The sequence below is a fragment of the Cavia porcellus genome, unplaced genomic scaffold (assembly GCF_034190915.1).
Source record: "Cavia porcellus strain 051 isolate PalLab524CR breed Dunkin Hartley unplaced genomic scaffold, mCavPor4.1 scaffold_9, whole genome shotgun sequence".
NCBI lineage: Eukaryota > Metazoa > Chordata > Mammalia > Rodentia > Caviidae > Cavia > Cavia porcellus.
In genome coordinates, this window is record NW_026947492.1 from 71,886,946 (window position 1) to 71,903,781 (window position 16,836).

At 34.8% G+C, this 16,836-nt stretch overlaps 1 protein-coding gene across 3 annotated transcripts in view; it reads left to right on the plus strand.

Annotated features, from left to right (window-relative positions):
- Nlrp14 (NLR family pyrin domain containing 14) overlaps positions 1-16,836 on the plus strand; it is a 28,304-nt gene that overhangs the window by 9,680 nt on the left and 1,788 nt on the right. For all 3 annotated transcript variants that reach the window (XM_063256654.1, XM_063256653.1, XM_063256652.1), the window contains 6 exons: positions 1,508-1,675; positions 4,151-4,318; positions 8,356-8,526; positions 8,955-9,125; positions 10,921-11,091; positions 12,481-12,651. In XM_063256654.1, coding sequence (XP_063112724.1) covers positions 1,508-1,675; positions 4,151-4,318; positions 8,356-8,526; positions 8,955-9,125; positions 10,921-11,091; positions 12,481-12,651 — 1,020 coding nt within the window. The remainder of the gene's footprint in view (positions 1-1,507; positions 1,676-4,150; positions 4,319-8,355; positions 8,527-8,954; positions 9,126-10,920; positions 11,092-12,480; positions 12,652-16,836) is intronic.

Sequence of the window (16,836 nt, forward strand, 5' to 3'; positions counted from 1 at the left end):
GTTTTTTTTTTTTTACTCCCACAGTTCTTATTACTTTTTTTGAAGAGAATAAAACCTAACGTGATTAAAAGAACAGTCGGTTAGAACAGAAGGTTGGGCATAGTACATGATGTAAAAATCGAGTATCAGGTGATCAAAAATGGTTACCATTGTGTCTCTTGCTATTTTTGACTGTCTTTCCTGAGGAATTATAATTTCCTCCAGTCAGTTTTTAAATTTTGACTTCATTCTATTTAAAGATGGTATGATTGAACCCAGAATGTTAAAATATCTTTTATGCCCAATGTTAGGAAGGTAGTTCAGCCACTAGATTGTCACATCTCTTCACCTATGTTATGTTGGGAAGTTAATGCTAGTTAATGCTGTTTTGGCACTGGGGCCAAAATAACAAAATGTGCCTGAGAATGCAGTATGTTAAAAGGCATTGTAGGTGACCTCTTTTCTGCAAATTAGTATGCATTGTAAACTTTTTATCTGTCTTGTTCACTATTTGTCCATAGTATTTATAGATGTGTATAGCATTTTTATACAGGCAAAACTTGAATGTCACATATAACTTATTGTCTTGATCTTATAAATTTAAGACCTCTAAAGGTACAGAAACAACTCTAAAGTGTTTGTTCCATTTAAACCCTGAGAATCCATAGCGATTGAGTACTATGTAAAAGACAGAATATTAGACTTTTAATGTTTTAATATCAAAGCTACCAATTGTTAGGGGTACTTACATCGTGAGCCACTTAGCAACAATTTTCTAAGGACAGCCCTGTTAAATGCAGCATCGACAGGCCAGATTGGAGTAAGAAACATTTTTATTTTCCAAGGTGAAGAAGCTTGAACACACAATGACCAGTAAATGGTCAGTTTAGTGAATAGATTTGTGGTGTGACTCAGGAAGGCTCTGTTCTAGACCTTATTTTTATTACTAGGCTGTCCTATTTTATTCCTTAATCCCCTCTTTGTTTATAATGAGCCTATTAGTAATATACCCAAATCATATAGCATTTAAAGTTCAGTGTTTTGTCTCCACTGAACTACTTGACTATTAAATCATCATATCCCTATGAAAAATATTTCCATTTTACAGATGAAGAGAACTTGGAATTTATAGAATTGATATGATTTGCTTAAGTGGTAGAGCAGTGATTCAAAACTTGAGGTTTTTAGTACCACGTTGCACTTTGTCTACTGATCCTATTCTTACACTTTGTGTTCACATAGTGTTTATCTTAATTGGTTGCTTGAGTATTTAAAAATCTTTTTCTGAGTTTCTCCCTTTCAAGTGAAGTGTCTCTAGTTATAATTTTATGTGTCAAGGAACCAGATAGGGGAGGTATTGAGCAAGAAAGTCTCTGGAATACCCATAAAAAATGTCCTGGTGGACTGTGCCCATGGCAAAGCTGCACCAAGTGTTCTTGTCATTTCCACAGACCATTTACTTTTACCCCAGTACCACCTTTTGAGATTTGGCTGAGCGTATAAATGTTTTTCTCTTCTGATTACATAGGCAAATGGATGATCAGATTACTCATTGGTTACAAAATCTCTTCTCTGTGCTTAATTCAAATGAACGCTTGACAGAATTGGACTTATGCAATAGCAACCTTGATGGATTAATAATGAAGACTTTTTGTCAAGAACTAAGACATCCAAACTGTAAACTACAAAAACTCCTGTAAGTCTAACATGAGAAAACTTGATATTTATTCTGACTGCTTTCTTCCACCTTCCACTAGTACTGGTCAGGGAGAAACCAACAGTAAACCTTTATAGTTGATACAATACATAACGTTTTCATAAAAAACAGTTATGCTGTAAGTTTATACCACATAGTGACCTGGTAGTTGTAGTTTGTGTAAATAAAGTCTGTTAGAACAATGACAAGTCACTTATGATACATTGCTCAAATTAAATTAAATGTTGCATGATGACTGTACTTAAAATCCATCATGTAAAATACTCTATGAACATGAATAGTGAAAATATCTGAGGATATGAAACACAGCTAACTCATTCTGGAAAACATTCCAGGGTGAATTAGTGTTGACATGGGATTTTAAGGATTAAGAATTTTCTAGAGGAAGAAGAGTACAGACCTGCCTATTCTAGGCAGGTCAACAAAGCACCTTCAGACACATTACTATTTTTCTTAGAAATAACATTCAACAAAATGTATAGATATTAAATGTGCATTTAATAACACCTATTAAATTGGCATCCAAAACAAAATAGAAAATATTTTCATCTTAAAATGTCATTGTGCTCCTTTCTGTTCAGTCCTGTGATGCTACCTAACCCCAGGGGTAATCATTTTCTAATCTGTCACCACAGAATAGTTTCTTGGAAGTCACTTATATTAATACCATATGTGTATATATGTGTATATATATCTTTGCTCAAAATATTTTTTAAAATTTATGGATTTTCATTATTCATAGTATGAATTTACTAAAACTTGTTCTCATTAATAAACATCAGATTTTTAAATTTTTAGGTATTATGAATAAGGTTGCTTTGAATATTCCTTAGTCCTTTTCTAGTGTATATTTTTAAGTTAGCCAGCTGAACTCTAGTTTAGAGTGCCACAATTTTATTTAAGGCCTTTGCATTAGCTTCAGCTTTGGAAGAGGCAGAGACCTCCTTCATTTTCAGCTCCATCTTGGTAAAAAGATTTAGTGTTTCTTTGTGATACATGTGTTCATCTTTTGTGCTAATATACCTGATGATACAATTGCTAGTTCATAGATGTGTTTTATTGACGATATAACCAAACAGTTCAAGGTGGCTGCATCATTTTATAGTCCCAGTAGCAGTATTTGAAGGTTCCAAGTGCTCATCATGCTTACATTTGCTGTTTTCGGTCTTCTCAAATTTTCTTAGTTTGATTAAAGGTTATCACTTTTTAATGTATCCTTGTTTGCATGTCTCTGTCTCTCTTCCTGTTGGGCTTGCTAGGGGATGGACTTGATTTTACTTTCCTCTGTACTTATATGCTCAAAGTCCATACAGTACTTAGTACTATGTACTAAATACTAAATAAATGATAGGCTATTATTTCATCGTTGGTTTCCTTAGAATCTCAGTATTTTTGGTGAGTTCTTATGTTAAACAATTTAAGTAGGTCTAGTCTTGACAGATAGGGTAAGGCAACTGGGTATGTTGGAATTAAGGGAATCCTGGAAGTTATTTTCACTCATCTCTAAACATCTCCCCCACATTATCGATTGTCACCAGTCCAAATCTTAACTTGATGCCTTCCTTTGAGTTAAATGGCTTCCTCTTTACAATGTGCTTTTTCAGCCCGACACCATGCTGACCATTCTCAGTCATCTGGTCTTAATCAGGTTCCCTTTTCCTAACAAGACAGAGCTTTCAGTTTATTTTTACCTTAGGCACTTTATGGCATGAAGATGGTTAGTAATGGACATAAAAGCTTTTATATTCTCATGAGTGCTTCACTGAGGGTAGAGGAAATAGAGGAAGACTGAGAGTAGTGGGCAGAAAGGAGAGGTGGTACTGTAGAGAGGTTCTGAATGGTTGGCCACGTGAGTAGACTACATTTGGAGCCAGCAGAGGCACTATAGAAAAATCATGTATCTAATGTTGACAGTGTTAAGAGCTGTAAGTGGGTAGAAATACTGGAAAATTTAACTTTGTATTTTGCTTTTGGATGGCTTCTGTAAACCTAACATTTGTTCATAAAAATAACAGAACATATTTTGCAATGTTTTTTTGCTAATGATGCATATAAAATAGTCAATATCAGCTTATCTTGAACTACTTAAAAACTGTGACTATTGTAAGTTAATGTAATTATAGTATTTGGAATGGTCCTGATAATTTTGGTACTTACTCCTAAAACTGAGTTCAGGGGTTCCTTTCTTATTTTCCTGATATCATTTTGTTTTCCTTTAAAGCAAAAGTTAAGGGTGTCTGAATACATAAATGGAAATTAGTAGTAATCAGGTTATTTCTCTATGCAATAACATGAAATTAAGATTTATTACCTGATCTGGGATATGAAAATTCTGATGAAAGATGAAAGTGAGAGAATATTCATAGAATATTTCAGACTTAGGTGTAAAAAGAAAGGGATGCTTGTAGCAAGGGAAAGGGGTGATTTTTAATCTCTCTGTAAATTGTTCTTAAGGTTGAAGTTCGTTGCTTTCCCTGATGATTACCAAGATATCTTTAGTTTTTTGACTTACAAGCAGACTCTGATGCATCTTGACCTGAAAGGAAGTTACATAACGGATAATGGAGTGAAATCATTGTGTGAAGCTTTGAAACACCCAGAATGTAAACTACAACATCTGGGGTGAGTCGTGAGTCTTTTATTATAATTGAGATTTTTGTTCAATTGAATGATGCAGCCTGGACTTGGTGTTCTTATAGTTATTTAAAATCTACCTTTATTATTGGGAATCACAGGAATCGGTAAAATCAGGCTGATTTACCCTTGTTAGGTCTTCTTGCTCCCACAGTTCTCCACTGAAGACATCTCTGTATAATTCTGTGTCTCCATTTTCTAAATGTGGAAAAACAAAGAGTAAGAATTTATAAACATTTAGCATTTCTCATTTCAATGCTGGGATATATTCATTTTAGCTGAACACTGAAAAAAGATGCTTCCTTCTCATTGATAATGGGACAAAGCTGGGGCAGGCTCAATTTTACTTGATTTTTTTTTTTTTTAATAGTGAATCCTCAAGTTATAACTGCAACTCTTTAAAAAAAAAAAAAAAAAAAAAAGAACCCAGAAGGTTTACAAAGAACAGTGTAGCAACTATCAATGTCAGGGGGCTTGCCTATTAATTCTTCTGAGTGGTTGACCTCTAGTTGATTTTTCTTTCTCCAAATGAGACAAATCATACTTTATCCTCAGATTGTCATAGATTTTAAACAAAGACCTTATTTCCCAGGGAGAATCAATTAATCATTTTCTACAAAACAAAAAGTTAGAATAGGCTTTAAAAGTTTAAGTCCCTGAACTCAGTTCAGGAGGACAAGACTGAACTCTGATGCATCAAGGGTCAGGATAGTCTTATTTGTGGGAAATACAGATCCAGGGTAAAAGAAATATAGTAAGTGAAATTTGAAACAAGATCTTTCTGAAAGTAGGCAGATGAGTTTGGTGGTATTGGGTTATATAATTTCTAAAGTCTTGCCAGTATTTACAAGATGAAATCCACTTACATGTTTGCAGTTTTTGGATAATTGTTGAATGTGGATTGGGTGTACTTGTCAGTGGGCCAGGTTGGGGTAGATAGTTTTTTCAGTTTGGTGAATTAGTTTTCGAATATTTTGAGGAATTTTCTGTAACCTTCACCTCAGGTCTGAGACTCAGGTGAGAAATAAGTCACTGGTTTTTATATCTTAAAAATAAATTAGTAACCAAAAGCCATACCAGCAGATATTCAGCCTGCCTGCAACTTCAAATTTAAAAGTAGTAGTTATCCTCCTGATGATCTCATGTGACCTGGTCCCTTCCTAAAGGCCTACCTCTAAGCATATGAATTAAAAGTAACACAAGGATTGTCTCCTTGTTCTTTTTTTTTTTTTTTTTTTTTTTTTTAATCGGTACCGGGGATCGAACTCACGACTGCCTGCTTGCAAGGCAGGTGTTTATGCTGCTGAGCTAAATCCCCAGCCCCTGTCTCCTTGTTCTTAATACCTCATAATGGCAATTAAACTCTCATATGAGTTTTGGAAGTCACAAACTATATTCAAACCTTAAACACATTTTTAAAATTATGCATAAAAGATGAAGGTAACGATGGCCTTTTTTCCTGACTTGATAAAAATCTGTGTGAAGTTCAGGGATTTATAAATACTAGTTTGGATGTTACAAGTGCCACATTATTAAATTACAATCAATAAAATTTATAGGGTAGTTTGTATTAAGGCACAGCAACAATTTCTAAAATCCAGGTATAATTTTTTTGTTACAGTAAGACAAGTCTTATAAAATATTTTCTGGCTTGTATAATATTATATATTTTGCATTTGCAAAAGAATATGTTTATGAAGCTGAGATTTTTGTTCATTAGGAGTTGAATGTCCCATAGCTGTAATTCTATTGAAAAAGAAAAATCCTGAGAAACCCACTTATCATATGGAAAGGATAAGAGCAAAATAGGTTATGAACAAATAGATTGTCAAGCAGTTAATACTTATGCCCTAAAAGGCATGTTAAGTGTTTTCAATACTATTTGTACTTTTCTTTTATAAATGATACTTTTCATTTGTTAAGGTATGTCCAGAGATTTATAAGTAATAGTTTTATCATCGGTGATTACTAATTATTTAGTTCCTCCAAAATATACTTTTGAATTATTAAACTCAAGGACATTGATGGTTAACAATACCCCTTTTTATACACACAATCTCTACTATTTAATTTAGCCTGAGACTACAAAAACTACACTTTTGGACACTTAAATCTTTTCTGATGGTTTATTATGGCAACATGAATTCATTATTTAGACTAAATTTTACAAACTTAATTTTTGTCATTGTTTACTGCCAAGTTCTTAAGTTTGGTTTTTGTGTTGTATGTGTTAATTTTGATTCATTGCTTTATTATGTATTTATTTATTGGTACCGGAGATCACACTCACAACCTAGTGCTTGCCAAGCAGGCACTTATGCAGCTAGCTAATCCCCAGCCCTCACTGCATTCTCATCTGGTCTGATTTTAAAGACTTTTATGAACTATCGGATGGTATAGTTTGACATTTTATGTTCTTGCTTTCATAGATGTATGATAATTTGTTTGAATTTGGGCTACACTTTGTTCTCAGAATTTTTACTTGGCTATGTTACTTTCTAGCATTTCAGGTCCTAATAATAGCCTGTCTCTTCAATCCTCGGGTTCCTTCTCTAACTCTTCAGTTTGAGTACTTTGTCCTTGATGATGTTAATCATATTTTTCATTACTTTTGCATGAAATTACCTTTTGACCTATGAGCAACTATTTTTTAAAATTTTCTGCTGAAATGATTTAAATTATCAAAATTTTTATTCTATTTCTTGTGATTTTTCAAAAGCTTCCAATAATCATTGGTTATAACTTTCTTCCTACATAGCTTTTAATTTTATTTTAATCTTTTACTTTTTTGGAAGGTTCTCATTTTTTAAATTTTATTTTTAAATTCTCATTTATTTTCATGAATTTGATTTTGCTTCTCTTGCTTCAAATCTCAATTTCCTTTTGCTGCTCTAACCTCAAACTTGCTTCCTTCTGTTTCTTTTAATGATAATTTTTTTCATAGTTGGTATCTTTGTGTACATTTAAAATATAAAGCAAATCTTCCTAATAGTTTCTTCTGTTTCCCACTTTAGTATAATGTTCTTCTGTAAAACTTTTTAATCCACAGGTTCTACATTAGGATCTTTTTCTGTCTAGAAGAGCTCTACCCAAACACAATGACAAGATTTTCCTTGTTTCCTCAACTACTTGTGTGGCTACTGATACGGTACCTGTATGATTTAGTTTGCTCAGGCTGCCTTAGCAAAATATTAAAGTTCAAGAGCAAGATAACAAGGCAGAGTTGGTTTCTGGTGAGGCCTCTCCTTTTGCTTTCTCCTTGTTTTTTCATCTGACCCTTTTTTTTGGTACATGCCCACTCCTTGGATTTCTTCTTTTTATAACCATATCTGTACTTGGATCATGGAACTTCTTGTGTTCCTACCTTTGCATATAATTCCTATGTGACTCAAATTGATAATCCTAAATTGAAGAAAATACCTGGAGCAAATCCAGCTGCCAGGAAAGAAATACTGCTGCTGACTCTCCTTACTGATAGCTAGTATCATTGCAGCCATGTACAAAGTACAAATCCTCCCTGAATAGGAACCTCTGTAAGTATTTAGAAGGTCTCTACATGTATGTTTTCTACTTTGCTTTTCATCTTTATTTTTGGAAGGAATTTTATTTCTGATTTACTTGTTTTTACTCGTAAGAACTGGGTTCGTTAGAAACATAGCTTGGTTTCCTAAGTAACAAACCTCCTGGGAGACAAGGCCTTTGCCCTGACTTTCTGTCCACTTCTGTTGTTCCACAAGTCAGTGTGCAAGGGGAACAGTTGGTCCCTCCAATCAAGGTATTTTGAATTGTTTATGTATTTTTTCCATCAAGAAATTGGGGAGGTTGGGGATGAGCAAAAACAAGTTTGCTCCTGTCTCCTTCTTAGCTCTTTTATAAGAGCTTGTCACTTTAAATAACTTGTTCTATGTAGGGAAGCTGAATATTCAGACAAGTTTCCCCAAACTGGGGGCTTTGTATACTCTGACTGGTCCTTGTGGTTGTAATTCTCTGGGATATGGTTATTCCTATTTTTCTATATTTTCTAGGTTGGAATCATGCAGCCTAACTGCAACTTGTTGTGCAGATATAGCTAAGGCTCTTGTCAAAAGCCAAAGCCTGGTATTTTTGAACTTATCAAGCAATAATCTACTGGATGATGGAATGATGATGTTGTGTGAGGCCTTAGGACATCCAGAGTGTTACCTACAGAGACTAGTGTGAGTCAGTTTTTTATATAGCTAAAATTGTGATTTGAATGCAGAAAATGCTTGGGTCTTTACACCAAGTGAATTGTAATCCTGCATGAATTTTTCATACACTCTACACTTCTTCCTTACTCCATGCCTTTTTTTTTTTGTATTGGGAATGAAATTCAGGACCTTGCACATACTAAGCACATCCTCTTATCACTTAACTTTTGGGCAATTCTTTCCTACTTATTGTCATTCTTTTCTAACCACCTTACCATTTCTGTGATTTATTTCCTATCTCAAGAGCACAGCTGCAGTGAAATTCACAATTTAAGTAGGTGTGTGGAGGTTCTATCCTAGAGATATAGCAGTTGTACATACCAGCTCATTTCCTTCTGGGGCAAGGAATAACCCTTGAGAATTAATGAATCTTTTCCCATGTGTTTCTCCTTCAGATTACAAAACTGTGGCTTCACAGAAGTTAGTTGTGAAGATCTTTCTTTGGTTCTGCTCAGAAATAAGAGACTGACCCATTTATGCTTGGCAGACAATTCAGTGGGAGATAGTGGAGTAAAGTTTTTAAGCACTGCCTTGGCATATTCAGAGTGTACTTTACAGAGTCTCGTGTAAGTGTGTATTGATTCTCATCCTTTCAATAATATACCATTTGAAAGATGTTTAAAATATTGCCACTACCCCTAAGGTTCATGTGTTGGTAATTTAATCCCCGGTGTAGTTCAGTGTTGAGAGATGGGATCTTTTAAGAGGTAATTAATCCCTAAGGGCAATGAATTAACGCCATTATTTCAGGAGTGGGTTATTGCAGCAGTGATTCCTCAGAAAAGGTGAGTTCAACCCCCCTTTTCTTGCTCTCATGCTCTTTTTGCCCTTTCGCTTCTTGGCATAGGATAATGTAGCTAAAGGGTCATCACAGACACAGCCCTCATTTTAAATCTCCCAGACTCTTGGTTACAAGAAGGTTACTTTCACTGTAAATACCAAGTCTAAGGTATTCTGTAATGCCAAGGTAAGACAAGTGAAAATATATAGGAATAAACTCTGCCTCTTCTGTCATCCTTAAAGATAATGGTGATACTAATAAACTATCATTTATTGTCTTTATACTATATACCTTATACTAAAGTTATTTAATTTGTACCACAGCACCTGATGGTGTTAAATTCACACTTGAATTCTAAAGGCCTCATAGTGCAGGTTAGGAAAGTGAGGCTTAGAAAGGTAATGTAACTTGCCTGATATTTCACAGGAAAATGAATTTAGACCTGAAGTCTACCTGTTCAACTCCGTAGTCTGGGTTTAATGCAAGTAAATAAATACAAATACCATTAAACAGAAGTAATAGCACCCAATGTAAGGTTATTTCACTTTTGATAGGTACTTTTCCAAAATTGAATTGATATGCCAAAGGTTTTTTGTCAGGGGTATTTAAACTGCCTTCGAAATAGGTTATTTATATCCCCAACAGTAGTCTAAAGGCCTGTATTTTAGTACCTCATTGCCTTTCTGTAGTCTTTCTGATCAGTATTAGTTGAAAATTAACTTTCAAAGTAATTTGAACATCTTTTCAAATTTTTTTGGTCTTTTATTTTTAGGAATTGCTTCTTCATAGGCAGTTTCTTAGCATTTTGTTATATATGGTACATATTGTGAGTATTAATATTACACTTTATTTTTTACATATTACAAATTTCCCAAAAATGTTACTTTATTTCTAACTTTCTTAAGAATTTTTTTTCTTTTTTTTTTTTGAGTACTGGGGATTGAACTCATGACCTTGCTACCTTCCAGGCAAGCACTTATGCCACTAAGCTAAATCTCCAGCCCTCTTTAGTCATTTTCAAAATATAAAAGTTTAAATTTTTTGTGTGGTCAGATTCTTATGACTTCTAAAGGCATTCCATAATTGGAAATATGTTTTAAAAATTTATTATCTGTTCATACTCTTTATAGTTTAAATTTCTAAAATTTGCATATTCCAAATTTTATTCATAAGACTTATATTTATTCCTCCATATATGCTGTTTTATAACAGTCATCAATGACCTAATGTGTCTACCTTATTGACTGAAAGTGTCACTTTTATTATATGAAAAATACTTATTTTTCCTACTTCCATCTTCCGGCTGCTGTATTCCATTTAGCTTTTTCTGCAACACAGTATTATATATGAACTGGGTAAAAAGGTTAATGTTTGACTTATAGTAAGAAAATCTCTTAAGAACACGCATCTAAATTGTAACCAAATTAATGCAGGTCTAAGTGTGTCCTGTGAGACAGGCTGGCCACTAGAGTGTCTGATCTTGGGTAGCATGTTGGCAAAGAAGTAAGGGATCATAATAGAAACTTTTTCAAAGGTAGACATCTCTGGTCAGTAAACAAAAATCGTTGTCCTTCCTGTAGGCTGAGGCGTTGCCATTTCACTACAATTAGCATTGAATACCTCTCAACTTCTCTTCTGTGCAACGAGAGCCTGATACATCTGGATCTGGGATCAAACAGTCTGCATGATGATGGACTAAATTTTGTATGTAATGTCCTTCAGAAGCCAACTTGCAATCTTCAGGAGTTGGAGTAGGTTTTCTGATTCTACTTTTGGGTTGTTTCAACTACAAACTGTGAAAGCAGGGGAGATATGGCCAGAAAGGCTGAGAATGGAACAGAAGAAAAGAACACAGAGCTAACTCTTTCTGACTGGGGAAGCTGGGGAAATCTGTTCATCAGATTTTATTTTTAATAGAATCACTACAGCAGTTAAAACCAGTTTCCCTCAGATAAGGATCCAGAGGCATCAGAATGAATAGGAGGAGCCATGTTAGTTTTTCTGTGGCTGTGCCCTAGCAAATTGGCTGGTGTTCTCTATTTTGTGTCTTTGCAGCTGAAATTGTGCTATACAAGTTTTTCATTCAGGCTTATATTTAAACTTGCCTGTATAATTAGATGAACTTTCAAAAACTGGGGTTTTAAAAGTATAACCTATCACCATGTTTATATGCAATCACTTTTTGAAATTTTACTTTTCTTAGTGCACTTGCAGTACATAATGTTTACTTTCCTTGTGTAGAGTATAGAGGTGGTTACAACCATTTTTTCAGTATTTTACTTTTAGTCTGAATATACATATACATAGCCCATATATCTTTTTTTTTGTACCGGGGATTGAACTCATGACCTCACGCTTGCCAGGCAGGTGCTTATGCTGCTGAGCTACATCCCCGGCCCCTAGCCCATATATCTATTGTGATTATTGTGTAGATATAACTTTTGGTTTCCTCTCACTTGATAGTATTTCATAAAAACACTTAAATACTTAAGTTTTATTTTAATAACTATATTTCATATTTCACTGTAAATATTGTGGCTACAGAAGCAAGTCAGAGGTAGCAGTTCTACTTTTGCACTATGGTCTCTTATGGGACTAGTATCATGAGTAAGCCATTAAGGGTTTTAAACTATAAACTCAATCTCCTTGGAATACCCAGAAGTTTGTCTTGACTGAACTGACCCATTACAATTAAACTTGTAAATAAGTTTTTAATAGTTTATTATGACATCTGTAAACACTAACATTGAATTCTTCATTCCAATAAACACTTGTAGTTCCTTATGGGGGAAGTGTGTGTGTGTGTGTGTGTGTGTGTGTGTAAAACTGTTATGTGATTCTCTGAAATTTCCTTGATCATTATTCAAATGGAAGACAAAGTTTTATTGGATACTATGAAATCAAATGCCTTTATTCTCATCTATAGAAATACAAGTTTAAGTGACCTGTACACTCAAGATCTTCCCTCAGCCCATTTTATTTTTTAGCATTGCTATAAACACACAGACAAAATTATGTTTTTCTTAGTTAATATCATGGCCTCAAAAGAAGAGATTCAAATCCCTGGGCAGCCCTCCTAGGGAGAAACTGATTTGTAGGTCTCACAACTGTCAGGCTCACTTCTCTTTTATTTCTTGCAGATTGATGGGCTGTGTTCTCTCTACTGAATGTTGTCCAGATCTGGTTTCTGCCATTTTGAACAGCCCAAACCTCTTGAGCCTAGACCTTGGATACAATGACTTGCAGGATGAAGGAGTTAAAATACTGTGTGAAGCTTTGAGAGATCCAAACTGTAACATTCAGAGGCTTGGGTGAGTTGTTTTAAATTAGAAAAATACTTGTTCAGTGGCTAGTTGTTTCATATATGGAAAGCAAATGAAAAAGGGAGGCTAGGCTAGAAGGCAAATTACTGTAAGAAATCTGAATTTCAAGTATATATGGGTCAACGTTCTTTGGAATAGGAACCACATTTCACATGCATTTGCATCTCTTTTAGTACCATGGACAGACCCATGGTCACACATACACGCAAATAAATGGCACCTGATTTGTGTTCTCCATATTCTTCAGATATCCCATTTGTCCCTGAATATTTTTTATTAAAGATTTTACTAATCACCTTGTATCTGTAAAATACTACAGTTGCCAAGGATCTTGCAGTTTAATAAATTTTCAGCCTAAGTTCTGGGCACTACTTAGGTTCAATCCTGTATTTAAATTTTTACTTTTGATCTGATACTGGCTGGTATCTATACAACACGAATGTGCTGCATATGTGGAAAGCCCAGACAGATTTCAACCTTTAGAAATTTAAGGCTAGAAAATTCATCTGACTTAGAGTGCTGCCATTACTGTGCTCCCATTGGCTGTTTATATAGTTTTTATTATAATAATATTTTAACTGTTGGGTTTGGGGCTGGGGATTTGGCTCAGTGGCACAAGTGCCTGCCTGGCAAGATCTGGGTCATGAGTTTGATCCCTGGTACCAAAAAACCCCCAAAAAACAAAAACGTGGACTTAACTGTTGGATCTGAGATTTAATTTTGTCTTATAAACTATACAGCAGCCTAATATAATTAGCCTGTTACTGTTTCATGGGTACTGGCAGGAAACACAAGATTACTTAAGATACAAAGAACTTCATTACTAGTAACGTAGACCATGAAAACACCATTTTTATATCATTTTCTTTGTCCCCCAACTCTCACAGCGCTGTTGTGGAGAGCCCACTTGAATGTCTGAATGTCCTATGGTATAACAAGTGATGAGTATACCTCCTTTTTCTTGGTGAAATACCTTGTGCTTCAAGGCTGCTCCTTACATATGTGGCCCTGGGAAATGGTCTAAGATTTTTGTCAGAGCCTTCCTATTCTGTTTGCAAACATAGAGAGTGAAAGGCCAATGGAAGTATGATCCCAACAGTATCCACCCTGTGTCTTTACACAGTAGAGTCTTGGATTCTGGTAATTTGGTCACTCTAATATGACCAAGAGACTGGGATCAGATCTATTCAATTAATCTCTTATGAAATTTAATTATGGCCATCATCGGTAATACTGCAAGCACAGGAGACCTACTTGTATTGATTTCAGCCATGACCTTACAGTCTTGAACTCTGCCAACTAAGTCCTAAAGAGGATTAATAGGTCTATTATGATCAGAGGAATTGAGCACAACCTGCTGATCCTTGTCAGGGTCACTAAACAAAGGACAAAACATAGGCCAAGAGCAACCCAAATTCCCAGGAGAAAGACATTCAGTGGTTTACTGTTACCTCCTAAAATATATATAAGCTAGAAGAACACAGGACACTTTAATTTGGGATGTGATGTTTATATTTGATCTGTGTCCCCATTACGTTAGTTTAGCTACTCCACAGTCAAACTGATAGTTGTAGCTGCCTCATTTGCCTTGCACAGTATAACTAAAGGCTCCTCATCAGGACAAGCTTATAATTTGTATCAGCAAAATGAAATTGTGCTGGTGGTCACAGGTGTGCACAAATCATCCACAATGGGGTTGTCATTCATGACCCTGTCACTGATGGCATCAGGCACAGAAGTATTTTGGGACCTATTCTGTCCACATGAGAATTTTCTATAGAACTTAGGTGGCCACAACAAACCCAGCACTGGGTCAGGTAGCAGATACAGCTGCTGCTTGATTCATATAAAGGACAAAATTATTTTACCAGGGTGTAGTGTTGGATTTTGGGGGAGAATGAGAGCATTAATTCTATTTTTTGTACCACACATATGGTACAAAAAATATGGTGAGGTGTTCTTTCCCAATCACTGTTGCTGCTGTTTGCTCAAAATCCCATCCCAGTGACCATCAATTCTTTTAACTGTACCCAGATTTTCAGTTCAGCAGGATTGGGGAAGACACAAAAGCCTCTTTACAGTATTTGCAGAGACTTATAATCTCCCACACATTATATTTCACATTCTATTTCTTATTTCCTAAATAGCAAAGTCAAGTTATCAAGCCGAATTTTTAATTTCTTTAAAAATATGATTGAGTTGAAGTCTAATATTTGTCCTATACAGATACACATTTTTTTCCCAGCAAAGTTTATTGAAGTTTTTCTTTCCTTACTGCTTGGCAGGGATGCCTTTGTTGTTGTTGTTACAGGTCATATTTTCACTAGTGTATTGTTTCTGGCTTCTCTATTTCCCATTGGCCTTTTTATAATTCCCAAGTACCACTAAACCAGTCTTAATATAGCTATATAATTTTTTAAAACTAGGACAAGACTTCCCATTGTCAAGACAATTTTGGCTCTTGTCTCATACCATTTCCAAACATTTATATATAAAATTCTCACATTATACACAAGTGTACATGCACCTGCCGCAATCAACACATTAGTATTTTGATTAGAAATGTTAGGAGTATCAGTGAGTCTCTTGATACGTCATTTTGGTACATTTCATTTTGCTGTGCCTACTTAGGAATAGCAATAAAGCTTAGAAAATTTTGCTTGAATGACCCTATATTTGAACTTTAACTCCTTGCTACATTTTAATGCTATTAAATTTTGTTATTTGGTGTGCCACACTGATTTATTAATCTTTTATTCTGGGGCTAAAACATTTTGTATCAGTTAATATACAAGTAAGAATCTTCATAACAGATTAGGTTATAATTTCCATAGGTCTCATTACATTTTTGTATCTAAATTACAGTAACTCAATACAATGAGTTCAGGAATGGTCCTTTTTTAATTTCCTAGGAGTAATTTGGTAAGACTGCAATTCCTTGAATTTTGTTAAAGTTTCTAATTAAAATATTTAGTTTCTTTTGTTTTGGTCTGACTCAAATTTAAAAATTGTTTAAAATTTCTGAAATATTATCTACTTCACTTTTATTGGAAAGTTTCTAATATCTGCTTAATTTTTTTTTTTGATACTGGGAATTGAACTTGCATTTGCCAGGCAGGCGCTTATGCCAGTTAGCTAAATCCCTGGCCCAATATCTGCTTAATCTTAAAATTATGTCTTTTCTCAATCCTGATATCATACATGTAACTTGAGTCTTTTCACACTGTATTTCATTTTTTCCAAAGAAATACATTGACTTTCTCTATTGTTCGTATATCTTCAAAATAATGTATTGTATTTGGAGGGGGCTTTTTGAGACTGGGTCTCATATGCAGTTCAGGCTTGCCTTGAGCTCACTTTGTAGTCAGGTTGGTCTTGAACTCACAATGATCCTCCTGCCTTATCCTCCCCAGTGCTGGGATTTTATAGGAGTGTGCCACCACACCTAGCCAATTTATTGTATTTTTATTTTACTATTCTAAATTTTAGTTAGATGCATGATATTCTCTCCTTAATATAAAATATTTCAAATGTACTTTATTATATTTCCTTGCACATTTGGATACTTTAAAATCTCAAATTTTAAAGATAGAAGGGGTTTTTTATATGTAATTTCTACCATTGAGCTAAGGTAGTGTGCATGTGAATTTTTTGAGCTTTGACATTTGCTTCATAGACCACATATAATCAGATTTTGAATGTGTCCCATAACATGCTTGAAAAAAATGAGTTGTAAGTTGCTATATACTAGGGTTTGAATACTGTGTCCCTCAAGGGTTCATGTGATTGGGAGCATGATCCCCTGTGTGGCAGTGTTGAAATAATGACCTTTAAGAAGTGAGACCCAGTGAGGGGAGGGGTAATTAGGTCGCTGAGGGCATCATCCTCCAAAGTAAATCAGCATAGTAACTGAAGGACTAACTCCCTCAGCCGTGGGTATAAAAGTGCAAGTCTAGCTCCTGAGTATCTCTGGCTTTCTGGCTGTGATTTCTGTCTTGCATACATCCCCACCATGATGCAGCAGTCATGTTGTGATGTAGCAGAAGACCCTCACAAGAACTGAGCAGATGTTAGCCCTGTGCTTTTAAACTAAACTATGAATTAGATAAACCTTTACACATTGTCTAGTGTTAGATATTCTCTTAAGACTGTGCATTAGTCTGTTTTATATTA